Source organism: Sander vitreus, chromosome 11, assembly GCF_031162955.1.
Source record: "Sander vitreus isolate 19-12246 chromosome 11, sanVit1, whole genome shotgun sequence".
Classification (NCBI taxonomy): domain Eukaryota; kingdom Metazoa; phylum Chordata; class Actinopteri; order Perciformes; family Percidae; genus Sander; species Sander vitreus.
Window position 1 is genome coordinate 8,025,620 of NC_135865.1, and position 27,846 is coordinate 8,053,465.

At 39.5% G+C, this 27,846-nt stretch overlaps 1 protein-coding gene across 1 annotated transcript in view; it reads right to left on the bottom strand.

Annotated features, from left to right (window-relative positions):
- Positions 1-27,846, bottom strand: part of pth2ra (parathyroid hormone 2 receptor a) — a 76,708-nt gene that overhangs the window by 39,582 nt on the left and 9,280 nt on the right. The window contains exons 2-9 of the mRNA XM_078262872.1: positions 25,336-25,446; positions 25,004-25,116; positions 16,109-16,214; positions 12,014-12,124; positions 10,450-10,571; positions 7,951-8,048; positions 3,237-3,420; positions 654-807 (exon numbers count right to left, since the gene is read on the bottom strand). Of these exons, the coding sequence (XP_078118998.1) occupies positions 654-807; positions 3,237-3,420; positions 7,951-8,048; positions 10,450-10,571; positions 12,014-12,124; positions 16,109-16,214; positions 25,004-25,116; positions 25,336-25,446 (999 nt within the window). The remainder of the gene's footprint in view (positions 1-653; positions 808-3,236; positions 3,421-7,950; positions 8,049-10,449; positions 10,572-12,013; positions 12,125-16,108; positions 16,215-25,003; positions 25,117-25,335; positions 25,447-27,846) is intronic.

The following is a 27,846-nucleotide window of genomic DNA, read 5'->3' on the forward strand; positions in this document are numbered from 1 at the left end:
CCTTTCTGATGGGGGACAAAAACCTTTCATGTACTTGTCTGTACATTGTCACATACTTAATGCGCAAGAAAGTACACACAAAATGGTACCAGCAGTTCTGTTTCATAATGAATATCAAAATGTATATTCCAAAACTCCCATTTTTTATGCATCTTATTTATTTTTCGAAGTTCTTTCAGTACTACACACCTGCCTTCAAAACCGTAATATGTAAATTAATGACATTTGTTATGTTTGAGTTATTAAATTCTTATCCCCAGGTAATTTATTTTCTTCCAAAATGCAAGTGTAGCGCTTTCTTTAGAAGGCATTTAATTTCTCCTGCATATGCATCAAACATGAGCAGACAATATTAATGAGGGGGATTTTAAATGTGGGCTAGAAAGCTGTTAACTGCTGTATAATACCTTTTCCCTAAAATGTGGTTTGGTGCAGAAAAAGATTATGCATTGTATAGAGTATATTTTAGCATTGCATTGTCTGTATACTTATTCATATTGCTGATGTGGCAAGTTTGAGCTCTGTATTAGCTAAAGCTTTCAGCATTGGCTACATTTTTGCTGAAGTGATTCGAGGATTGCTTCGAACAGATGCTTTAGTCCTGCTACAACATGTCATAGGTGTTATGACAATTTAGCATTTTCTCTGCTTACCCCATCCGATGAGGGTGAAGCCCCAGAGGTATTTGGAGTCTGATCGGAAGGCCATAAAGATAAGACTGTGGAGGTACAGGCCTTCTACCAGGATCCAGTAGTAGTTGGTGGCCAGAAAATAGATGAAGAGCAGCACTGTCACCTTGCAGCCAATCTAAAGACAAAACATTAACACTTTTATCACATCCTATTTATGCCTGTTTATTGTGTATGTGTGTGTTCACACATTATCGTGATCACAGTACAAACTGTTCTTACACACCACAGGTGCCTCTAAGCGAGTAGATGATCTGATTACATTTTGTATTAATTTGTACATAAATAAGGTAAGGAAAAGTACACAGCTATCAATAAAAGCCATCACATCTGCTTTAAGTCCCACAAATTGTATTAACTGACAACCATTGTTTTTGATCACTCACTAATTAATAGTATGCTGCCAAATGAATTATACATTTGACAGTGCAATCATAATAATAATTGAGTACATGTATCTGCATTTCCTTCATGTCTGTGTCATATACAACTAATATCTAGAGATGTTCCAATTTCATTTTTTCCTTCGCAAAACCGAACTTGTGTATCGGCTGATAACCATGTATCGATCCGGTACCAGTGTGTAAAAAATATATATACAGTATATTTATTATTTAACAGCTGTAAACCCTGAATGGATGTGTTGCTGTCATTGTTTATGGCCAGGCTCAGGTTAAAGCCTTTGTAAAACATGAACAATACATACAGAGAATGAATACCATAGAACTTTCTTTTATTATCTAGTTTTACAGTTAGTCATAACGGAAAAATAACATAAATATGTTGACTTACATATGAATTAGTTTTTTCGGTATAAGTATAATCTTTCACTTGTTTTCAGTGCCATTTTATGAAAGACTTTCCAGGGAAAGGATTTAACTATGTGGTTCAGGGCAAATCAAAATAACTCCTTTCAGGTTTGCATACTTACTGGTAACCTGACACAATTATTTATGACTCAAATCACCTAAATGAAACAAGTAATCCTGACCTTTGATTCCAATTAAAGATCCCTTGATTTCACTCAAACACTACTCATTCAAAAGCAACATTCTGATGCCACTAAAGCTGAATGGGAGTGCTATTACTGTTCCCAGTCAAACTCAGACTCTCCAAAGCTGAGTCACTGATTAAATTAGTTTAATGAAATTAAAAAACATTTTAGAACATTTCAGAAAAGTCCCCACAGAAGATTTATTGTGGAGGTGTTCTGTCAAAACTGTTGCCTGTAGAGTTTTAATGAGCCACCGTTGTCTTTCCCCTCTCCTCATGCATTCCTGCAGATGTCAAGCCAGAAGAAACTTAATGACACACCCATGGCAGCCTTATATTTTAACTGTATGTAGCAGTGCATGATGGCAGAGGTGTGTTCCTTTCATCATTTGGATGAAATTACAGAAAGCGAATATTATTTTGAGGCACTTTAGCTATACATTTAGCAAACTTGTCTCAACATTTAGGGGCAACTAGTTGTTGATTCTGCTGCACCAAAAAGTCTGAAAAGTAAGAACATTCGTGTCATTTTTAATGTACTACATGAGTAATGAGGAGAGTTATTGCAGCAAAACAAAAATGGATTTAAAAAAAAATGCAGATACACGATTGGCCTTGAAAGTTGATGACCAGCACTGAATTTTAATCGTTATTTTAAAATGAGATATGTATCTAATTAGTTGGGCTCCTGCTTTAAAATACTTTCATTCCAATACTACCATGTAAAACGTGATGTGTGTTAAGAGTTAAACCTTCACCACTGTATGGTTTAATGCATTGGAATTCAATAGGTAAGGGCAGGGTTTAATGATTATAATCCTGAGTATTTAAGGAAAGGTAATTAATTACTCTAATACTTATAGTACTCAGGACTCATATAGATTAAAGTAAGCAGCATTTGAAAAGGGTTATCAACAAGCAGGAGAATCAATTAGTAAATGAATACAGGCATATTAACTGTCCACGGTCGAAGCCCATGGATGAATTTCCAAATGTCTAAGTTGTCTTCATAATAACATTACACAGCCTCGCCAAATGTGATCTGCAGAACTTAAAACCCATATAAAGACATGTTTGTAAGCTTTAATTATGCCAGAGTGAAGTGTTTAAATTGTGTAATAATAACCAGTATGCAAATGTGTTTGTGATACTGCCAGCATTTGGCTGAACAGGGTGAAATTCACACACAATTTAAAACGTTTTCACCAGATTATAATAAAGCAAGGAGACCTGCTCAGCCACAGTACTTATTAGTTATAATGACACTAAGTAGCCAAGGGAAGGGCTGGGAATAAAAAAAAAAAACACCCTGGACTTGTGATTTAGCACAGCCCACCAAAACCCACCTGGATGTACAACACCACCCATACAGCCACACAAGGATGAAGGATTTAATTACCTTACAGTAATTAACTTAAGTGTAATTTAAATATATTCTGTAGTCAGAGCACATAAAGCACTTACCACTTTACTCTTTATTCAGGTCTACTGTATAAACCAAAGTTGTTAGCACTGTAAGAACAAAACATCCAAACAAGCAGAACTGGTACTTACATACTGAGACGTGTCCAGTGGTGCCATGCTAACTGTCTTTAAGTTGTCCAAAAGGGCAGAATCAAAGTCCTGCAATCCAGCACTGGAATGGACGACTTTGTCCTTCACAAAGATGCTGACTGCTCGTAACATGAAGGAAACAAACAGGTGCATGTGGATGTAGTTTCTAGTGCAGTGAAGACGCCTGCCATGAAAACAAATAGTTCACTGTTAGGGATGAAACGATGCATCGTGAATCAGTTTAAAATCAACATAAATGTGTAAAGATTACAACTGGTTGACATAAAAACTGAATTGCGATGCAATTTGTAAACAGCCTATGGCATAATCTACTTTTGATTTCATTTGTTTGACTACAGACGTCACTACGTCTTCTCAGGTAATTTATTTGATGAGATTTTTTTTCTATTCATTAAGTTATTTTGATGTAGGATTTGTTTCAGATATCTAATTCATATATTTTTTATTTAACATAAAAATACAATTTTGGTTTTATTTTTGATAAGAGAACACATCTGTTATTTATATAAATAAAGGAATATGTTTCAGTAAATTGTCTGCAGCTCATTCTGTTAAGAAAATCGTATGATGAACTTAAAAATTGTGAATCGTGAGTTCAGTGTATCGTTACATCCCCATTCACTGTTATAAATGAATATTGAGAGCACAGTGAGATGCAATCCAAACCACTAAGACATATTTGTAGATGGCACATGAACCCTATTTATTTCAGCTCAGATTGGCCTGAAGATGATGCATGTGTTGTTCGAGAACAAAAACGTCTTGATGTCTATCTGGAGGGACATAATATAAAGCGCAGAGAACAGATCTTTATTGACATGTGCCTTTTACAGACTGAAATATCTATATGTAGCACTAACATGGCAAAGTAGGGGTAGACCAAGTATTAGGCAGTGGCTCAAGAAAATATGTGTGTTGTCTAAATCGCATACACACTTAAAGAAACAAGAAAGGTTTCAGAGTATATGGGGCCCATTTAATAATTATATTAGGGACAAGGATCTGTCATATTTGTTGGACTAGTCTGGGGAAGTGGGATGGTGCCATCTGTGGGAGAGGTCACACAGGCAACTGTTAAATGTAGTACAGTATAGGTGTTGAATACATGGATATTGGTGTGTCTATTTTGCAAGGCCATCGTTGCTGCATCTGCGGCTCAAAGCAGGACGGTTACGATTGGTTTAAAGAAATACAAACCAGCCAGAGCCTAAACAATTACACTAAAACACTGTTTACAGTGACAGTATCTCTAGAGAGGCAACAATAGCAGAGAGAGCAGAAAGAGCTGTGGAAGGCTGAAGAAGAGCTCAAACGACATTATAAAGCACAAATGTTTCAAACATATAGCAAATATAAGACCTGTGCTTGTCAAAACACATCTTGATGGCTCTTCTGTTTGAAGTTTTTCAAGTTAAACAACCAGCTCTGATCACCACTTTCCTGTCCGAGATTAGGTTTAGGCAGGTGTACAGCGCTTATGTAATCTGGGATATGGTGGAAAAATGCTCTGGCTTGTTTGTATTTCTTTAAACCAATCACAATGGGTGGTGTTAAAGCTTTAGTGTGTAACTTTTTAATATTAATAAACGTCCGTTACGTTCAAGCCATTGCCAAATGAGTTGCTACAAAGCTAATTAAGACTATCAGCTCCACACAACTCTCTCTGTATTTCTCAGTATGGCTATGTTCAGAAGATTGTGGCGTCCGGAGACTTTCCCGTGCAGAAGCTCGAGTGAAGATAATTACCTCTTCTGAAGAGTCCATCTTTTTTTTTTTAATCCTCCCTGCCCTCCTTGGCTACTAGCAACTGTGTGGAGAAGGAGTGGGCGATCACGAAAGGCTGTATCATGTAGACGCACCATGAATTCATCATGGGGGCAGCAGAAACTACGCACTATAGCTTTAAGCCCTGGATGCAACAACGGTGCCCTTGCTAAATAGATAACGGAGATTGCGGAAGCAGCTGTGGTGCCCTCCCGGATGTCAGGCCTTTTCCCAGCAATGCACATCCGTTGAGCCAAACTAGTTGTTGACTAACTAACTTTCTACTTACATCTCTCATAAATAAATCCTGCAACCTACTCTGTTGTGAAAGAAATGCTGGGATTCCAAAGAAGAGACGGTTTCTTTTTACTACTCACTACTCATAATGGTGGCACAGTGTTCACTATGATGGATTACCTTTATATGGAATGTGGGAGATAGGCCTTTAAAAGAAATGGGCAACACTGGTGTGGACCCAAAGGTTGATATTGCCTTTCTAAAAGGATTTAGAAGTGCACGCGAGATGATTACACCTACTGTAAAAACCTGGAGAGCCTTGCCAGTAGAAATACAAGATATAAGCAACATTGTGTAACAATTGTACCTTAAATAATGGCTTCCAAATCATTTTGATGGTACACTGACTAGTAATAAGGAGGCTGATTCTTTGTCATTCCCACTGCGTGCCGCGATAGCCTGTTCTCGCACTTTGTAACTTTGGTGAGCGGGTTCAATCCCCCGAGAGATGAGCGTAACGCTTTACAGCACAACCTCTGCTTTTGGTGAAATGGATCATATTTTATGGAGATGATGGTTTTCCCTTTGATGTCCTCCAGCTGCTCTGCCTCGACTATCAGTGATTAACGGAGTTTCCTGATGGACAGAAGGCTTTTCTTGTTGCTAAAGTAATGCTAAACACTAACTGCTGCTAACTGCATAGCTGCCGTCAGCTATAGTGCATTCCATTTACCTCCGAACTCGGAAGCCGGAGCTGGGAATGACCTCCACCCAGGTTGAATGCATTCCATTTACAAGTCTGATTTTTCAATGTGGGGTTCGCTCTAGACAGGTTAGCTATTGTTAGCAATACCAGTTGATAACAACGCATTACGCTGTTTTTTGTGCATACAAACAGCGTAACAACATGTCCACAGATAAAAGTTGGACAGGACTGTGTTTACGACTGATTTAGCAGAAGTGCTGATAAACTGTATGTTATTACAGGTTTCACATCTGATGATGCACTGGACAGCCATGTTGGAGTTTGAGCTTGGGGTACTCGGAGGATGTCTGAGTTCCGAGGTCAGGGGGCGTGTTACCTGACTTTGACTTCGGAAAATCCGACTTCCAATTACAAAGGGAACGCACTATAGTTAGCTCAGTTAGCCATGCTGCCAGAACTGGGAGTGTTAGCATAGGAGCTTTGGACCGCTGGAAGAATTGTGGTGCATGAAGAGAAATTGTCTTCTCTTTTAGTTGCAGGTGGAGGGAGGTAATGCTTTGCTTTACATCAATGTTTTTATGTTCATAATCTCTAACGTATTTTACATTGAAAATGTGCATCATATTTACGCTTCTTTCACATAATGGACGTCAATTTGATCTACTAGTATTACTTTTTAATCCAGTTATGTACATAAAAAGTGGTTAAGCCACAGGAATTATGGAGAAACTGTACACAGCCTCACCACAAATTAATTAATTAATTACATAAAATATTTCTAATAAAGCTCAAATTGTTTACAATACAGGTGATTTCCGGTCAACTTTCTACCCACTACTCTGGAAATAAAGCAGTGTTCTCTTGTTGCTTTCCTGATCCCTATTATGGACAGTTGTAAACAGTCGCAGATAAACACTGCTCCTCCCTGCAAGTTGCCTTTGCTGTGTCTTGTGAACCACAAGTACATTATTAACTGGTTAGACTTGACAGAAAGGAGACATGCCATGTATTAAGCATTAAATTAGAGAGAGCTTTTGTTCCACTTAATGCCAAATGCACATTCGGCAGCAGCAACAAGATTTAGTTACTAAACAAGTTTCAAGTATTGGGGAAAAAGGTCATTGTAGTGGAGGATGTAGTTTCATTGATTTACCATTCATTAATTATTGTGGTGTTGGATTAAGCGTGTGCATGTAAGACAATAGTCATTTGTTTCTATTATCTCTCAAACAGACATCTAATTACTCTGACATTTGACAAATAGCTAATTTAATTACATTTAAGTACATTGTTTTTATTGTACATAATTTACTTAATGTTCTCAATCAGTTGAATATTTAATCAATATTTTTATACATATTTTGCATCTTGTATAGATACATATAAAAGATTAATTTAGCATAATTGAAACCCTATAACCAGCCAAGAATGTCAATATACTATTCGCAAAACTGAAGTGAAAGTGAATGTTAATTGAAAGTCTGTGATAGAATACTGTTACTTTTTAATTTTCTGCATTGGCACTGAAAGTTGGAATGTGGATGTGATTCCCTGGGATATTGGGCTAAATAATTGTTGCACAATTGTGCTTTTTGCTACAATTTCTGCATTATTTCACAAAAGAAAGAGAGACAGAAAAACTATGCATGCAGCAGTGTGAGACAATAGTGTCCTCTAGCTATTTAATTGGCATGGCATTGCTAACTGGGGGTACGATATGGGGGTGGAATAGAGTTATTATTCTTGTCTTGTTTCTGGCTAAATGTAAACATCCAGAGAGCCCCTGTATTGCTGCTGTTTTGTAGTTCCTGCAACTGAAACTTTTCGTAGAGTTAGTTAAGTTAAAATGTGAAGAGGCAGACAAAGTAGAGGACCACCTCCTGCAGTTATTCCACTGATATATGTGTGTGTGTGTGTGTGTGTGTGTGTGTGTGTGTGTGTTTCAAAGACAGCACATCATATGAACATTGGGACATCCTCTATTACCTGAAGTATCCAATGATGAAGATGGCTACCAGCAGAGAGCTGAAGGACACAGCGTAGCCAATGGTATACATGATATACAGCCGCTCAAAGAAATCTTGCTGTGAACACAGAGAGAAATATTTAAGGTGAAACAGATTTGCAGAAGAAATGCATACATGACTCACAGATACTGGGATAAACAGGATGCTGCAATGAGAATATGAAAGCCAGGGGTCTAATCATTTGCCTTCTGACAGGAAAGGATGAAGAAATAACTGGTTCAATGAATATTAAAGATGAAACCGAGGCTTGTACATCTGGCATATTATAGAATGGATCAGTAGCTCGTTCCCAGAGCTTTATGTCAATCTGAAGTCAATTAAAACAGAAAAAGGTAGCTTTATAAAGTCTTAAGATGTGTGTGGCAATCTTAAACCCTTAATATATGAATGCTTACAAACTGGAGACATTAGGAATTTAAAAATAGCAGCTTTTTGTCTAAAATCTGACATAACCTAATTTTTTCAACACTGGTCAGACTTACGAGCCTGAAGATTTGGTGGATACCATGAATAAAACATGGCTATAGCTCCATTCCTTGTGATTTCTTTTCATTTCCACAAAGCAGATGACAGATAGGCAATATGGTTGCTTAGATGAATGGGTTGAATGTCAAAAGGGAGTGAACACTTATACAAGATTGGTATTTTGTGAGCAAAGTACAGCCAGCTTATAGGAAAAGTCAGTTATTATTAAGTCCCAAATAAGTCAAGTACAGACGTGACTCGTGTCCAAGGCTAAAGTCTAGTTCTGATAAACATAGATCAAATTATCTTAGACTATCACAGGCAGCTGTCTTCAGCTGAAAGTTAGTTTCAAAAAGTCTCAACGGTACGCAGATAAGCATAGCTCCGTGGCCTAGCTTTGGTGAGTCTTATTGACAAGCAGACTCTCTATGTGAACACTTATTTTCCTTCCACTCTTCAGCTTGTTGGTTAGAGCAGAGCTTTCACTTAGTCGGTTTCTCAGAAAAGAATGACTACAGAATGAGATTAGTGTCCTTCAGTAACTTATGTTGTTCGTTTCTTTTCAACTGCCTGCTAAGTACTAGATTAGAGGATAAAGATCACATTTCCTGGGAGTAGTGTTTACTTCCTATTTAATAATGTAAGTTTGAACTCATCTGGCCTTAAAAAATATTTTAGAAAAGAAGAAATAAAACAGCCTCAAAATGGACGGCCACTATACAAATGAACTGCTAACAAGTCATGGACATGCAGCCTGTGATGAGGAGCCAGAGGTTGATGTGTCCACGATATTTTGTTTCATCGTCTACATCTCCATGCGCGATAGTCACATCGCAGGACGATGCGATGTTGACGCTAAAACTTTTTTGCTGCTTGATAGAAAAGTAAACTTTCACCGTTCTCCTTTTACATGATTGTTACCGGCCGACCCTTCCCCTTTAAGACAGGTGGTCATGTGAGCAATGTGTGTATGTGACGTAACGTTAATCCGACGGGGTTTGTTATGGGAAGTGAGGCTCTCCCGTGTGTAGAAAAGTACCGTAAGCGGCAGCTGCTGCTCACACAGTATTGTACATGCTTTTCCATGGGTAGTGAAGCTACAGTAGTCAGTGTTTTATGTTCGCTGCAAAGACAAACTAAATCACCTGATAAATGCAACGTTATCACGACATCTCCCAGCCATTTATCACCGCAGAAAGCTGCTACCAGCCACGCTAAAGCTAATATAGTTAGCCTAAAGAAACAAGGCATCTGTCCCAACTAACGTTACGGTTTGGAGCCGCGAAGCTGTCTACAGTCTGTGTCTGATATAAGGTAATTTACGCTGATTTAAGTGTTCTTGGATACACAATTTGTTGCTAGTGCGTGACATGCAGGCTCTGCATGCACAGCAACCCACCAATCACAATCAATGTTGATCAATTTATCAACCAAAGCAGGCCCCGCTAGTCGACCACAACCTGAAATTTAGAGGAAGCAACACGCATGCATTCTTAATATCATTCATTTTAGCCTGGATTGATAGTATTTTATGAATACAATGGTGTCATGTCAGTCAACCAGTGTATTTAACTACTTAATTTCCCTCTCCAAAATCATTTCAGAAGAGTAGTCACAGCGCTTACTTACTTTGGTTTTTGTAAAGCATTAAAGTTCAACAAAGAATGGTTCACATTACAAAATATCCTTTTTCATTTTTATTTTCTATGTAGATGCACTCCCCTACAAAATCACCCCAGTAAAAGAGCTATTTTGCACAATGTGACTCCCTACATGAGATGAAGCACACACGGTTGCCTCACATCTGATTTCAGTTATCAAAGAACATTTGTTCTTTTTCAGATTGTTCACAGCCTCCACATGAGCTTGCCCGAGGGTCCTGTGAGATTTACAGCTTTGACTGCTATATATGCTAACAATCTGTGTGTTTACATGTCCATGTAGCTAGCTAACCGAATCAGCTCTTGCTTAAACATTTTACAGTCATACTTACTCTCCCTTCCTCATTAGTGGGCTGAAGGAAGCGCAGACACTCTGTGTAGTTGGTCCATGTTTTGTTCCAGCGGTCCACGAACACCCAGGAACCGTTGACATCACACTTTCTGTAAGCATGTCCTGTAAACACATACTTTTACATGATTTTGGACATTTACAACACAAAAAAACAAAAAGGTTTGATCATGATTAAGGCATTTTATGCAGGTGGATCTATTTTGGTCACTTACCCACCAGTCTGTTAAAGTGACATTTCTACCAGCCTTATTATATGTAAGGACCTTCACTCCCATGGTAATTTAGATTATTTAGATTATTTTTGGCTGATTAGACATCTTTTCAGGACTGTGTGGGCATGTACAGACAGTGCTTGATTGATTTTCCCCTGACTCCCATAATAGCTTTGTTGCACCTAAAAAAAACTAGAAAAAACTACACCTTTATCAACCTTATTGGCCTTTTTCACAGACGACATTTGAGTAGGAAACATAGTCAAATAAATGATGAATTAGTGCATGCTGGCTCAATGTTACACTTTCATGGCCTACTGGGACACTTGATTAGAATGGAGCCATCGAGTCAAAACGTCTGTTGTTAAAAAAATCCTCATCAGTGCACAAAGTCCAGTGAGCTCACATAATACCCATCATCGCTCCACCCATCTTCACCCTAACCGTGTGTTCATGGGCATCGGAAAAACATTTTTCCCAGTGAAAACGTCATCATTCACGTCACTTCCTGTGGGAATCAGAGGTGGGAAACTGGGGCTAGATTTTGCTAACAGAGTTTCCCAGTTGGTGACGCGTTGTTGACAACTGATGTTTGATGTAGGCGACTTTGGTTCACTGAAAATATTTCAATGACAATAAACTGTTTATTGTGGACCGACACCTCTGCCAAGAAACATACACAGACATAACATATTTCAAATTATTCATAAATAGGCCTATGTATAAAAAAAACACCTTATCTGTGTCCTTTCCCGTCCTTTGTCCTTCAGATAACACAAACACCTGTCCATGTGCTGTTTGTATGCTCGTATAAGAAAACAGCAGCAAATCTTTTGTTATTGTGGCCTCCATGTTTTCACACACCTGATGCTTTAGGCTACGCCCAACAATTGGTGGCAGTCATGCAACAAGTTGTTGACAATGTAACAGAAGAAGAAGAACACGCATCCCGACCATGTGAACGCTTGCATTCGGAAAAACAACGTAATCGCGGGGGCGGTCCCTGTTATTCCCAGGTGGCATGAACGCACCATAAGCACATCTCTCGTTAGCCAAAATGATTGAAAACACCTGTGAGAGTGTAAGACCTTGACAAAAGATAACTGTCTAAAAATATACGGTAGGAATGCAAAGTTGATTTTGAATATTACAGATAGTTCAATTTAAAGTAGGCATTCTGAAAAATACTTATATTACAATATATCAACAGAATAAACAGCCTGATGTGTCTCTATATTTAAAGTTACTTGTACTCTTCTAGTTCTCAGTGTTAGTGATGGTACAGTACAGTACATCTGCACAAACAAAAACAAAAAACAAAAAAACGTTAACCTTTGTGATTGAAGTCATAGATGTAAGATGGGCAGGGAATCTTGGTAAGCAGCCCAGGGGAGCCACGGGGCCAACAAATCAGACCGTCCCAGTCTGGAGGGCACATCTCATCTACAGCGAGAAGAGTAGAAGTAAGAGACAGTCAACATACACATACTGTCATCTGGAATCTGGTCTGTCCTGTCCACATGGGATTAAGACTATAATGCACAATTTTGTTTGTCAAAAGATTTCAGATTTTTAAACCACAGGGTCTGAAAGCTTAAAAGAAGGCTTTTCATAGTTTACAATCACTAAATCATGACTAGGAATATTATAATAGTCTTAACTAGACAAAAAACAAAAGCCTTTTGCCAACAAAACCTATTAACAGAAACCAATAGATGTCAGTGATTTTATTATGCAGGATGTTTACAAAATCAAAAAAATGTGAGAGCCACTTATGGACATCGAAATGGACGCCCCCAAAATAAATGTGCACCTCTGCTGACTCATCTCCTCCCTGCTCTAACCACAAAATGACTGCAGTACTTACACAAACATTGCAAAGTCAAACATTCAAAAGCAATGCTCTCTTTGAAATTGGTCAGCTTCTGGCTGCCACTGTGATAATTTCATGCTGTGGCGTAAAGGTTTAAAATTCAAATTAAAACAGTTAAGTTAAAAAGCTTTGATGTCAAAAGTTCCCCAATATAAATTGTACATGAGGCCATATCACACTTATTTAGTTGACCATCTCCTGAACCCCTCTCTCTTTACCTTGCTTGGCAGCTAGATTCGCATGATATCACGAGATCAGGCAAGAATCACGGGATCACATACTATATCACATGAAAATCCATCTTGTCAGGCTTCAAGTAATGCGTTTGTGTCTGAACTACCAGCTTACCCAACCAATCAGTGTCCAGTGAGGAGCTACTGGCAGCTACTTTTTTTTTAAAGTGCCTGCCATTTTACAGATAGTTTCCAATGACAGCTTTTCAGATGGTTCTCTGTAACAAACCATTGTGCGCATCAGGTTACCTCTCCCTAGCAGTGGCTGTCCAATGATAGCTTAGCGCGCTTGGCTCTTAACAAGGCAGGGAAGGCCTGTTAAGCTTTTGGATAAGGTAAGTGTGCAAACATCTCACAGCAGGGCCATAATGGTAGTTCTGTTGCTCAAAAGCTGGCCACAGTCTGTGGAAATGCTAGATTTAACATTGGTTTTGCCACTGCTTTGATCACAAATTGGGTCAGTTTTATCTGTTATTAAAAACGCAAAGAAATGTGGAATTGCAAAACATCCAACAAAAACCAACCCAACTGATAAAACTGATAAAACATATATATTTTTAAATGAGTGTACAGACAAAAAGCATCATTTGACCAGTGTGTTAGCTCAGCAGAGTTATGGTTTGCCTGCATCACTTATGAGCCACAATCAAATCACAACTTAGGTTGTCTGAAAACAGAAAAATAATTAAATAAGAGCAGCTAAACACTAAGTGTGTAAAGTAAAATGCACTGTGTAGTATTTTCCCAGTGTGTGGAAGCCGACCCCTGGATGCTATCAGCGTTTAGGCTAATTGCAGCTCTGTCTTGTTACTGGTTTTGGATAAGCATTTGCCAAACACATCGGTTAGTCCTCACCCTAAGAGCTTTTTCTCTTGTTACATTAAAAGTGAAAACATACTGTTTGAGAATATGAACAAGTATGTTAACTAAGCCGCTAAGGGTTTTCAATCAGCTCATAGCTTAGCTTAATCAGCGAGCTAGGGCTAATGAAATCTTCCAGTGACAGTTGTTGTTTCAGCCAGCAAAATCTACAGTCAACCCCTAGAAATGAGAAGGAACAGGACCTAGGATTTCTGATGACGTTTGGGACTTAGCCCTTAGCAAGATACACTCCTCTTCTATTTGTGCACGCCATGCACTTATCCAGTTTAAAGTACTGCACCATGCTCCTATTTCCAAAACAAAACTAGCTAGAATGTACCCTGAGGTGGATCCTACCTGTGATAAATGTAAACGTGCCCCTGCCTCACTTTTTCATATGTTCTGGACATGCCCTTTCCTTGCTAGCTTTTGGAATTCAGTCTTTCAAACAATCACTGAAATTCTACACTGCCCCATTGAGCATAACCCACTGATGGCTATCTTCAGCATTCCTCCACTCAATCTGAGTCTGCCTAAAACTAAACAGGGTGTGCTAGCCTTCTCCTCTTTACTGGCCCGATGAGTTGTACTAATTACTCTACATGGAAAGATACTGATTCTCCCTCCCACTCCCACTGGGTTAGGGACATTATGCTTTGTCTAAAACTTGAATAAGTCAATTACTCCACTTGAAAGTCAGTCAATAAGTTCGTAGAGTATGGGGCCCTTTCCTGTCCTTTTTTGAGAAACCTGAGACCGCCATATCTGAGTAATTGCTCCTAACCTTTCTCATTCTACTGATACTTTATTTTTAGTTGCTTATCTCATTTAAAGCTTTAGTGCGTAACTTTTTGATATTAATAAACGTCCGTTACATTCAAGCCGTTGCCAAATGAGTTGCTACAAAGCTAATTAAGCCTATCAGCTCCACACAACTCTCTCTGTATTTGTCAGTATGGCTACGTTCAGAAGATTGTGGCGTCTGGCGACCTTCCCGCGCAAAAATTGAGTGAAGATAATTACCTATTCTGAAGAGTCTATCATGTTTTTTTAATCCTCTGTGTCCCTCTTGGCTACAAGCAACTGCATGGAGGAGGGGTGGGGGTGGTCACAGAAGGCTTAGGCTATGTTTAGACGGAAACGATCTGAAGACAAAACGCAAAAGTGGCGTTGCGTTCTCACTTTTTATTCCGCGTTTAGACGAGAGTTTTGGGGGGGAAATCTGCGTGCATATGGTGACGCAAAAGTGTGTGAAATTCTATGTAGTATGCACGCCAGGCGGCTAGGTGGCACCACCAAGGCCGCGCGCCTACGTAGAACCTTCCTTCTACTTCTCTCCTTAGTAGCGCGAAATCAAAACATGTCGAAGCGAACAACAAAAGCTTGTCTGGAAAGACGAGGAGGTGGAGTTGCATGTTTGTCTGATGATGACCGGCACAGTCGACCGTGATAAGCCACAGCACAGCACCCACGGGAGCACTACCAATATCCTGAGCCTCGCAGCCCTTCAGTGGCAGCAGCCAGCGGGCAGAGGAGGGTCTGAAGCAGACTCCTCTGCTGGCACTCCTCCGCTGGCACTCGCTTTCTCTCTTTCTCTTCATCCGCAACGTTGTCGCCTACTCTGGCTCAAATGAATAGCCTACATATGGTCATCGAACTATAACAACCTTATCCACATTGTCGAAATCATTTAAATATTGAGCCATTACATTGAAAATCTTTTAGATAACAGGAGCCTATAATTTCTGTAGCCTACTCCGTAACAACAGACTACCTGGACGCCTTTTTCTCGTCTCTCTCCACACCACTGTCTTCAGACTTTTGCGTTTTTACCCTTTAGACGGTAACACGACGGTGGAGCGTTTTTAAGATTTCCACTCTGGAGGGTGGTTTCACTTTTTTGTGTTTTTAAGCCCCAAAAACGCCGTCGCCGTATAAACGAAAGGCACATCCGATAAAATATTTTTTTCGTTTTCACCCGCAAGCGTCATCGTGTAAACAGGTCCTTAGTATCATGTTGATGCGCCGACAGTTTTGTTGTGATACTTAGAATTCCTCATGGGGGAGACAGAAACGATGCACTATAGCTTTAAGTATTTATTTATTTGTGTACTTTTTTCTATTTTTTTTTTTATTTTATTATTTTGTATTATTCAATTTATACATTTTTTGTCTGTAGCTTCCACTCTCAACCTTTGGTCAATGTCAAAATAAATATATGTCTGTGTGTTAAGTGGAATGCCTGTACGTGATGCCTCTCAGCTTGATGCCTGGGGTTGGGTTTACAGGGAGAAAATGTACCTGTTGTAGGTTGCTATTCTGGACTGTTCTACATTTAAACTAATAAAAAAAAAAAATAGCATTTCTTCCACATGAATATGAAGACAACTCAGATTACCCCAAATGTGCAGAATTGTGTAGCATATTATGAAAATGTAACTGTCTATGCAAGTTTTGTACCTGTGGACCCTGGGTCAATGTTGGAGAGGTTCTGGTAGCACTGCAGTTTGATTTCATAAAGGATGTACATCTGCTCCTGTGCAGAGAGAGGACCATCAAACCCCATCTGTGGAGCACAACAAACATAATCAGATCGGTCACCCTGTAGCCGTATGTGTGTGTGTGTGTGTGTGTGTGTGTAAATGATCCTTTGGCTTTTCAAAAGGCTACCATTTGTGGCCATCTTGCCATATTCTAGCTGGTGTGGGCCAGGCCAACATTTGTGACTACCAAGTGGAGAAAAGGTGTGACTAACTAAAACAATGGCAGAAAGCAGAAAGAGAAAGAGAGCGATTTGTCTTGGACAATAGGCTGCCACGTAAAAATTCACAAGATACAAGTACATACAATAGAGTGTGCAAAACAAGCAGTGGTGGAAGAAGTATTCAGATCCTTTACTTAAGTTAAAGTACTAAGTAAGTAACACTGTACTAATACCACACTGTAAAAATACCCTGTTACAAGTAAAAGTCCTGCATTGAAAATGTTACTTAAGTAAAAGTATGTAAGTATCATCAGGAAAATGTAATTAGTGGGAATGCTGATTCAGCAGCATTCCAACTATTGTTATTCTGTTCGGCCATTTTTCTTTATTTTTAGTGGGAATGCTGATTCAGCAGCATTCCAACTATTGTTATTCTGTTCGGCCATTTTTAGTGGGAATGCTGATTCAGCAGCATTCCAACTATTGTTATTCTGTTTGCCCATTTTCATATAGTAAGCTTTTTAACACTTTTTTTTATCATTGAAGTCAATGAGAGCATGCTTCAAATCCTTCAAATCTTCTTCCGCTCCCAAAATGTTCAGCTCTTTCATACTTTCACCTACAGACGCCAAACTTTAAACTGTTGATATCTTTTACAGTTTCTGTGAAAAAGCTGTTTAAGTTTAGTGATCATTTCAGGATTTTTCTGCATTTCTAATGAGTGTGTGGGGCGTCTGCCAGAGTGGATGATGTCATACACTAGAGTGCAGAGCCTTAAAAAATTATCTTTGTCCCTTCTCTATAAATTGCTCTCACGCTCTCCTCGGTGAGCTTCCAAATGACAAGAGTTCCACATCTTCCTCCATTCGCTGCCCTGTTCAACATTCTCCACATTTCTGAGCGAAACGCAGAGCAAACCACATTTTTAAATCGCTGATATGCCCACATTTTTAAGTTTATCAACATAAATTTGAATCATGAATACGTTCACAAAGGCCTTGTGGTGGTCACGATTACATCATTTGACTGATACCCCTTATCGTTTTAGCAGTCTGAGCCTTTATTTGAGAGCTTGCTCTGTGTCTTTGAATAGCTGCAGTGGGGCACAGCTGACAGTTTCAGCAGGTGACACAGTCGTTAACCTGATTAAAGATCAAAGAGATCTCATCACAGACTTCAAAGGATGTTTATCAACATGGTCACAGGTCATTAGTAGCCATGACAACGCTTTCACAGACAGTCAACTTGAATACTACAGGCAGTAATATGAACATTAGTCTATATCTTTTGCGCTCCACTTCTGTCTGTCTTTGTCTCTGTCTGTTTCTGTTTCTCCCTGTCTCTGTCTGTCTCTCTGTATGTCTGTTTGTTTCTCTCTGTCTCTGTCTGTCTCTGTCTCTCTGTCTCTGTCTGTTTCTGTTTCTCCCTGTCTCTGTCTGTCTTTCTGTTTGTTTGTCTGTCTCTGTCTCTGTCTCTGTCTGTCTGTCTCTGTCTGTCTGTCTGTCTGTGTTTGTCTTGCCTGTCTCTGTCTGTCTGTCTGTCTGTTTCTTCTTGTCTCTGTCTGTCAGTCTGTCCGTTTTTGTTTCTTCCTGTCTGTCTGTCTCTGTTTGTTTCTGTCTGTCTGTGTTTGTCTGTTGTCTGTCTGTCTGTCTCTGTCTCCCTCCCTCTTGTCTGTCTATCCCTGGCTCCTTCTGTCTCTCTCTCTCTCTCTCTCCCTCCCTCTCTCTCTCTCTCTCTCTCTCTCTCTCTCTCTCTCTCTCTCTCTCTCCCTCCCTCCTTCTGTCTCTCTCTCTCTCTCCCCCCCTCCCTCCTTCTGTCTCTCTCTCTCTCTCCCTCCCTCTTCTGTCTCTCTCTCTCTCTCTCTCTCTCTCCCTCCCTCCCTCCCTCTAGTGTAATTTGTGATATGTGATTTCATCCATGTATATATCCCGCTTCTTTTCAGGCAATATATTCATCTCTCAGCTCTTTAGGGTCATGCTTTTTTGTTCTATGCAATGGATATGTCTGATAATAATACAAAGTATTTATACTTTTAGCCTTTTTAGTCAATTTATTTGAACTTCCACTTTTGACAGTATTACAGTTTAGCTTCCAGCTTTTCTAGAAATGTATTTCAGCTCTTAGCTTAATAAGGTAATGCAGTTCATCTTCCAACTGACAATTTTACATTTCAACTTCCGTTTACATTTCAACAACGTGCAATCCATTTGAGATTTTTCAAACAATTTATTTTATATTGCCGCATTTTCATCTCTGTTTCTCATAGCATTTGTAAGTCTTCCAGACTTAATCATAATTTCAGTTAGAAAATAAATGATTTTATATATTAGTGGTGTTATTCAACTTTTTAATGAAATTCATGTTAATTGAAACCATTCATACTTTTTCAACTATTCTCACTACTTCAACTTCTTCTTACTGAATTAAGCTATTCATCCAGTTTAGCTTCAGCAATTCAGCATTCCCACGCATTTTCTGCAGGAAATCCATTTTCTAGTTAAAGTATTAAAAGTAAAAGTACTCATTGCAGAAAAATCCTCACATTTTAGAAACTGGAAACGATCTGTCAATCAACTAAGTGTTTAATCAGCTAATCATTTCAGCTGGACTGGTAGGCCTGTATATTGTTGGGTAGTTTAATTTATAATACAACATTGTATTTTACCAACTACATGTGTTTTGTGTGCATAAATCTTAATTTATAGAGTAAATAGTAACTAAAGCGTTCAGATTAATGTAGTGGAGTAAAAAGTACAATATTTCTCTGTAGTGAAATGTAGTAAAGTAGAAAGTGGCATGAAAAGAAAAGACTCAAGTAAAGTACCTCAAATTTGTACTTAAGAACAGTTCTTGAGTAAATGTACTAAGTAACATTCCACCACTGAACAGAAGTGCAAACATTAAAGTGAATGCAAATATAATAACACAAAAACATTGAGTTTTAATACTTGTTGAGGTATCTTTTGTTTAATTGGGACCCTTTAACGTCGACCTGATGGGAGCAAGACGTGAGGGGTCAGCAGTCATTTTCCTCACAGAGCTGTTGGAGGATTGGATGCTCTCTCACCCCTATCAATTTCAGTGCTGTACGGACTAATCTGCTCTGATTTCAGTTTCACCGTTATTTGCCAAACCCAAGTTGAGATTCCATATCTCGGTATGCTCTTTGCGTGATAAAATACTAACACTATCTTATCTGTTCAACCCCAAACACCCTGAATCTTCCCAGAAAATAAACTCACTGTATTACACACAGAATTCACATGGACATCCCAGGGCAGATTAGAGTCAATATGCAGTATTTTATATTTTATGTACATAAGTATTTGTAATCAGAAATTATTTCCTCTTTGCATTAACTTGATTGTGAGCTGGCCAGGCCACTGTGTTTACGAAAATATAGTCCCTTTGTGCCGACAGAGCAACAAGTAACTATCGACATGTTGGAGGTAAAGAGATACAAACAAACGCTCTGTGCAGAGAAAGTACTGGCAGCTGCTGATTCTGAGGACGGAAAGGATGGACATCTGAAACATGACGCATCATTAACAAAATGTTGCGTAAAACCCCACAAAGTAAACGGTAATGTGCCCATACTCCTCTGCATGTATGTTTAGGAATTGTTGTCTTTCCGTTTTCAGCAGCAGCTGAGCTTGTTGCAGTACATTGTCTCACTGCACTGCATGCATCTTTAGGAATTGGTTTTAAAGTCATAAAATAGCCTCCTTACATCAATAATTATCTTTCATTTTAAGTCCCAGCAACAGTAAAGGGGTAGCGGTTGCCGCCCACGTGAATGCGCACACATTCTGCTCTGCTGCCGCGCTGAACACGCTGCCAAAACGCTCTGGCAGGAGCCGTGGTGTGAAACCAGCTTAAGATCCACGTCTGCCTTTATCTTCAGTGATTCACATTCTTTTCACATAGGGTACTTGGTGAAAGCTGTTTTTTTAAGCCCTTAAACTGTGGAATACCCTTAGACTGGATTGTTAGAATGGAACGTTTTCTTATTATCTAAAGAAGCAATTATACCCGTAAGACTTTTATGTGGCGTAATGGTACAATATGTCCATGTATTTCCTGTTTTATCCTCTGTTTTTTTAATCACTCTTTCATATTCATTTGTTGTACCCATTTAGTTTTATTGCTAGAGGCAGTATAGCAGAAGACCAAAAAATGCTTTGTCTTATCAAGATCTGCAAGTTATTTATTTATTTTATTCAGACTTATTTTGAGGTGGGAGCTACTTACGGCTGAAATCCAGGACATGGTTGAAGTCAGTTCAAGCTGTAATACCAATCTCATGAGTCTCCCTATTACCACATGTGAGAAGAGACATGAACTACCCTGTCATGGTAATTAACAGATGTAGAAGTATTAACAAACGGGATATTTTTGTATCGAGCACCATATTCAGACTTTGAATTAGTCTTGTAGGCATTGCCTCAAAGTCTTTACCATACCTACATGTCTGTAGAGATGGTATGTTTCCAGACATTTTAATTCCATACACGGACTGAATATATTAAATATAGACATCATTATGGATTCATGCTGTCTAATAACCTGTCGACCAGCCTGTCGAGAAGAATGACATTTGTTTCAAGTACAAAGTCAAGTTTACTGAACCATGTCAAAATAAGATTTCTGACAGACTGTTAATCAGACCAATTATGCATACTGAATGTCTTTTACAAGATGTGCATGCAGTGGAGGAGGATTTTTTCTGAAATGTCTGCCATTTCCCTGGACTGTTTATTATAATAAATTATGTCAATAATGTCTCCCAGTTTCACGAAAACTGGAACTGTTGTGGCAGGAAAGCTTGGAAGATATTAAAGAAGGTCACTGATGCTTAAATGGCCACTCTATAATACTGAAAAGGTCAATGAAACAGGACATGTTTACTTTTTTAAATATTTAGAACCAAAGCTACAATCTTCAACTAACCACCATATTTCCCTTACCATTTTTGTAGCCTAAACCTACTGTAACTTAAACCCAATGAGACACATGCACATCCCAGTCTCTGGAATCAAGTGTGCTTTATACGCCCACCATCCGCCCCAACCATCTCCCTGTGGCTCCTGTGCAGCACCAGAATGCATCACTTGATCAAAGAAAACATGGTGAACATAATCCAGGCAACATTTCCTCCAAAACATAAAAATTTCATTTTAAGGAGACACGGCTGCATAATGACACAGAGGGAGAGGATGTGGGGTCTGTAGTGAAGTTGTAATTACAGAGATGAAAGGCAAGCTATAGTTTCTTTACAATAATCTATGGTGTGTAGTCACAAACAATGGTGCATGTCTTTTTTCAGCAGCAATTTAGTTTAGTCTTCCCGGCCAGCATGGACATACATTTCTTGATCTTGCGGTCTAAATTACCCTACAAGTCAGTGTTGATGTTGGAAAGCTGTCTCAGTTTATCAAAGATGATGAAGGGGCTACTTAACTTATTCAGATACTAATATTGTATAGAAAGAGTACAATACAATAAGTATGTGTGTATTGAGTAAAGTCCATATTTCAGGTAATGTTTGAAGTGACGCCACATTCTGGGAAATGGTTTCCTACGATTTACTAACCTTTAGGAAGAATCTTTTGGAAACGCATATGTCAAAACCAGGAAAAAGTATGATTTATGGACAGTTAAGGTTCAAACTGTATTTTTTTTACTACATGCATATTGTAGCCTGACATTGCTAGACCAAATTGCAAAAGCAAGTTAGTGTGGAACCTCTCAGTTCATTTTTTGAATTTCAAGGGGCATTAACGGTTGTAGACAAAAATGCCTCTGGAAGCAATTGGATGAACCTACAACCAATCAAAACAAGAAAATGTGACGCAGTGCTGAGCAACCGACAAATGTAAACAGAATACAGCGTGCAGAGATGAGCTGTGATGGTGTAGCATCAATATGTCTGTAAACGAGTGTTGCTGTGTTTGCCATCAGAATTTTAAAATTGTACTTTAACAGAAAGTTCCATCACATCCATCCACAGCTGCAGACATCTTGTTCCTCTTTACTAAGCCAGGTATGCCCCTATGCCGAGGTGTGTTAGCCAACAATGAAGTCATCACGTATTTTGCAATAAACCCAAAAGCTCCAAATTGTGGGCTTTCCAGGTAACACATATTGACCTCTATCAATAATAAAGACTCCCTCTAGGCACATTTCAAAACATTTGAAAATGCTGTGCATGGGGTTTTTACTCCTCAAGAAATGTTTCTTAGGATCTATTGATATGCAAATATTTAGATGCCTGCAGGCAAAACCTCCAATATAATTTCATCGGAAATTCAGGTATGAGCCGATGGTGTGTATAGTTGTATACTCTTTTTCATCATATCATCAGAAAAACTAAATAAAACATGCACGTGTGGTGTCTGCACAAAAAGGAATAACATTAGAAAATCAAAATTAGAAAATGATTCCTGTCTAAATCGGATGAGGCAAACATGTTGATCATTATTTCAAAAAGCTATGTAAATACAAAGGCCGTTCTATTTTACTAGCCAGCTAGTCTCGCATTGCCAGACCTTCCTCCACAGCGCTGCGAAGGAGGGTCTGGCTAGTCCACTCAGGATTCGGGGATGGGAGAAATACGTGCTCTGGTTTATTGGCATTTCTTGAAGCCAATCACAATCGTCTTGGGCAGCGCTAAGCGCCAGACGGAGCCCCTGTGCTGCTGCATAATAGCCCGAGGAAGGAACTTGTTTTGGGGGAACATGTGTACGTTCAAAGGTTGTTTTAGTCGTGTAACAGAAAACTCCGATTGGACAGATAGTCTAGCTAGCTGTCTGGATTTACCCTGCAGAGATCTGAGGAGCAGTTAACCATTGTCCTCACAAATCCACCGGAGTTTAAAATGCCAACACAAAGAAAGCAGAAGGTGACGGATGGACATCCGGCGGAATTTCCGGAAGTGGAACGTCATGAATATAGACTACTAGCCAGCTAACAGTAGGCAGCTACAGCTAGCAATGATTGTCAATGGTAGCACCATGAAAAAAGACTTGCATACAGCAGCTGTTGCTGTTCAAATATACAGTTGTTGTCACAGTTCAGAAGCTTCAGAATCAGTGTAACAAAACCTTTAAAACTTGACATTTCAGCACAAAATTCCTTGGTTATGTGTAGAAAAAAGCTAGCCTGACAAGCCAGACCCACATCAAGATGTTGGGTCTGGGAACTCACCATTGGCAGGGCTCAATCCGAGGGGCGGGATAAACGGTTGTCTTTCAAATTCTCTCTGCACGCAATAGGATAGCGCTACAACCAGGCAGAGCAACGAAGAAGGTAGCGAAGCCTTTTGCCGTATCCTGTCGGCAAAACTCCGAACACATCTTCCATTTTAAGAATGACTTCAGTGCCGTTCTTTGTTCTTTTCTCATAGAAAAGCTTAACTCCAAGTCTTCCAGAGTCACGGCCAAAGCCGATTCGAAAGACCGCTGTTCGCCAGCAGCAGCCATAAGCCTGCACACCGACTCTATACACAATGTGATTGGCCCGGCCAGAGTTTGGTTTTTCCAAAAACCTAGAAAAAACAATATTTAAATGTACCACATCATCATCCGCCAAACTAGTCATAATTCTAGTATTTGCAATTTTATGGCAGCACAATATTGTTAGTCCTTACTGGGTTTATTTCTTTGACACTGTTTCCCTTTTATTTAGTATCTATGGTAGCCCTGGTGCTGAGGGTGCTGAGGGTGCTGAGGGTGGTGATAATGAAGGAACACAGTCCTGCCCTCAATTCAACAGGATCAATCACAGATTAGTGACAAATAACCCTGCAAGTCTGGTCATTCACTTGCCAGAATGTTACTCAGCCAAGGCTCGTGATGCACTATTTCAGGTGCTTTTACATTTTTTTTGTCGCAGCTCAGTAATGCCTTCAAGACAAAGCATTTTGCAAGTACTTTGATCATTTAGAGGAGCTGTTAGGTTGAACTTGGCACCAGATCTCTATTATTTATTTAATGAGAAACATATCCGTCTATCTTCAAATGCTGTAGAGCATGTAACATGGGAAGAGTCAAGAGTGTGAGACAAATTGTCAGATGATGATTATTGATGCAACTCCAGACTTTATTGAGTTTGTTGCACCCATTTATAAATAGCTCAGCGATGACAAAAGAGACAAATGTTAGCCAGATATTAACAGGTCAGACTGTTCCAGAGCCGGAGGCAAACTGTAAGGCAGCCAGAATATACTAATGCACAAAATATATATGACTCATACTGTTATGTTCCTGGATGATGATCACTTCTCTCTACCTTTTTGTATCTAAAGGACAAATACCTCAGCAACAATGTAACTCAATACAGATGTATCAGTGGTTTGTATAGCTTGCCGGCTGTGGCTGTAGGCTAATATGTTTTTATTAAGCCTTTCTAACAGGCTAAGAGGGGACTGTTATAAGACAAAGAAAAATGACTTCAGTAGCAAGAAACAGCGACTGTAAGAATGAAGTACTTTGATCATTTAGAGGAGCTGTTAGGTTGAACTATTTTTAGGGGTTGGCACCAGATCTCTCTTATTTATTTAATGAGAAACATATCCATCTATCGTCTAATGCTGTAGAGCATGTAACATGGGTAGCGCCAGTGTAGTAAAAAGCAAGCGGAGGTGTCCTTACCTGTGCGTCAACTGAAGTCAAGCACAAGAAAAAGTTGACGGCTAATATCCACAGGAAGAAGTTCATAGTTCGTCGATCTGTCTTCATCTCCAGCAGTGTAAAATATATATGAACTATACGTTTATTCGAATTCAAGCAACCTTATGCTTGAGATAAACATCCCCTTTTGTTGCCGGCGCATATTGAGTAGAGTGAGAGTTTCCAATTAGCTTGATAGAAAGTTTCATCGCAGGCAGTGGTCCAAAATTGAGCTTCCCAGCGCAGTGAGAAGGATGCGGCAGTCGACTTTAACAGTTCACAAATTCCACTTGGTTTTCCCATTAATCTTGTACACTCAGAAAGGTTCTCAGAAACGAGTACCGTGGCATCGCTGCCCCTGCAGAGGAAGAGTCCTGGACGCACGCTGGCACTGGAGATATCAGGTCTGGGATGTGGCGCTCGACCTGGGCGCAAGGGAAGGAAAAGTGTGCCTCACGTCCATGATGAAAACCCTCCTCTGTTATACATCCCCTCAGCCTGTGCGCACTCTCCACCACACAGTTGGACGGTGCGTAAATGCTGCCTCTACCTTGTCCTAGCGGCCAACAATGAGATTAAGCTATCCTTTCCCCTTTTCCCCGCATTAATTCATGGCCATCTTGCTGTTGGACAAGTAAGTAATTTTAGCTGGCTTGATATGTCTTGTGTTGTTGCACATGCTTGATAGTTGTCTGTGTTAGCAAAGTTGTCCACTAGTCGCTAGTGTTTGATCATAAGTAATGTAATCGTAACAAAAGCTGAGTTGCTGCAACATTTTTAAGGCTGCATTCACACCAAATCAGGCGTCTCGGCGAAGGCGCCAGTCCTGCCAGTCATTTGAATGTGGGTAGTGCGCCATTTGTGTGACGTCCTATTGTGTATGCATGTAGCACAAGTAGACTTTATATTTTACAGATTTTGTTTGTCGGTCAGGTCGTTTATATGACATTTCCTACCGCACCTGAAAGCAGCTTTAATTCATAGCAGATAGAGAGACCTGGAAAGAAAAGACGGAGGGAATGTGCTTTTTGCAGGAAACAGTCAGCTGTGAACTCGTGGGCTACCGAGCTTAAGTGCTTGTGCTTGCTTTTACCCTAACAGTTTTTTAAAACTTTCTTGTGCTAAAGGAGCTGTCCATGGTGCTACAAATGGTGGTGTAGCGATCTACTGCGCATGTGTGCAACGCGTCTTTAAGCAGATAGGATAAACAAAACTACTATGCATCCTCTGTTTGAGAGTATAACTGAGACTGAAGGCAGCAGCTCAATTCAAACCATAGAGCAAACATTGGTGGGACACAATCCTGCCACCTTTTTGTTTTCACAGTGTCACATTTGTGCTTTAATTAGGTTGGAATTGATGTAGTCATGAGAGTGGATGGCACCTCACTTGGCAGAAATTATTGTCACGTTTTGCAGTATCTCTGGGTGAAAAAAAACATACCTTCTCTTTGAAATGTCTGTATTTGTTTGTAAAGAATGTTGAACATGAATAACTAATTATGTTGTGCCTAGACTGTAGCACAAAGCGCACATAGCCTGTCTAATGACTCAGTAATTAACCAATGCCTTTAGCACATACACCATGGACTCGCACTGTGCACCATCCTGTTCAAGAGATTCAACTGTTGATGGCATGCAGCTGTCAAATGTTTTTAGCCATCATTTACCCAGCATGTAATGGGTGTAAAATAAACCACTTTACAACCTTATTGTGACAATAGAGAGGAGAGACGGACAGTGAACGAGAGAGAAAAAAAATGACATTGACTAGTCTGAAATAGAAACAGATCATGGGAGCATGCACCCTCTCTCATTAGAAACAGTTTGAATAGGCTGTGATTATTGGATGATTTCACACCTTATTTTTCCTCTGCTCAGTTAGTGCAAAAAAAGCCATCCACTTATATATTCACGAGTTGTCTTCAACTTCTCACAAAAGCCTCCTCACAGTGCTGAAGCGATGGCCTGGGCGGGTTCCATCAACACCTGAAGTGTTGGGAAATCCTACACATATGTACAGTAACCTCGCTGTTGTGAAAACTCTTTAAAGCCTCTCTAACGCTCATTTAGTTCACATTCAAGCTCAACTGTATTGCTCCTAGTTGCTTGCGCTCACCAGGCAGTTACACATATCTCTGAAAACACTTACTCAGTGTTAAAAAGGGATCTTTGGACGACCAAGAGATGTCAGTGTAGTATTGTAATGCCAAAGACACACACGATACGAGCAATTAAAATGGTGTGACCTTCTAAGATGATTAGTATGGTCGAGAAAAAAATCTTAATCGACCATCAGCTGCTAGTAAAAGAAATACTTTTAATTTCACTTACCTTCTTTTCTTCCTCATCCCTGTTTCCTTATCCCTGTCCCTGCATGCTAATAGCGTGTCTTAAATATGAATACAGTGTTAGATTTCATTTGTGACCTCATATGTACAGATATAGTCACCTCTCTCAGCCCCTTCAATCAAGTGTATTGTCATTATGTTTCATCTCAAAAGCATGTCTGTCTCTGAGGACTCTGCTTCACTTATGCTAATTGTGGGACTTTGTTTTCATATCGGAGTTAATGAGTAGCACAATACTGACGTTTCGACTCTCAAAATTGTAAACAAGGACAAAAAAAGGTTTCTGTGATCTGGAATGCTAATTATGTCATGTCAGTGTTCAGTGCATATTAAGCTCACATGGTTAGGCAAACTAATGGTTTCTGTCATTCGCAGCTCCTGTAGAGGCCACTCGCATTATGCTCAGTGGAGCTCAACTAAAACATGAGCTCTTCTAAAATTAAAGGCTGGTGTTTCTAATCAGGAGCATTTACAG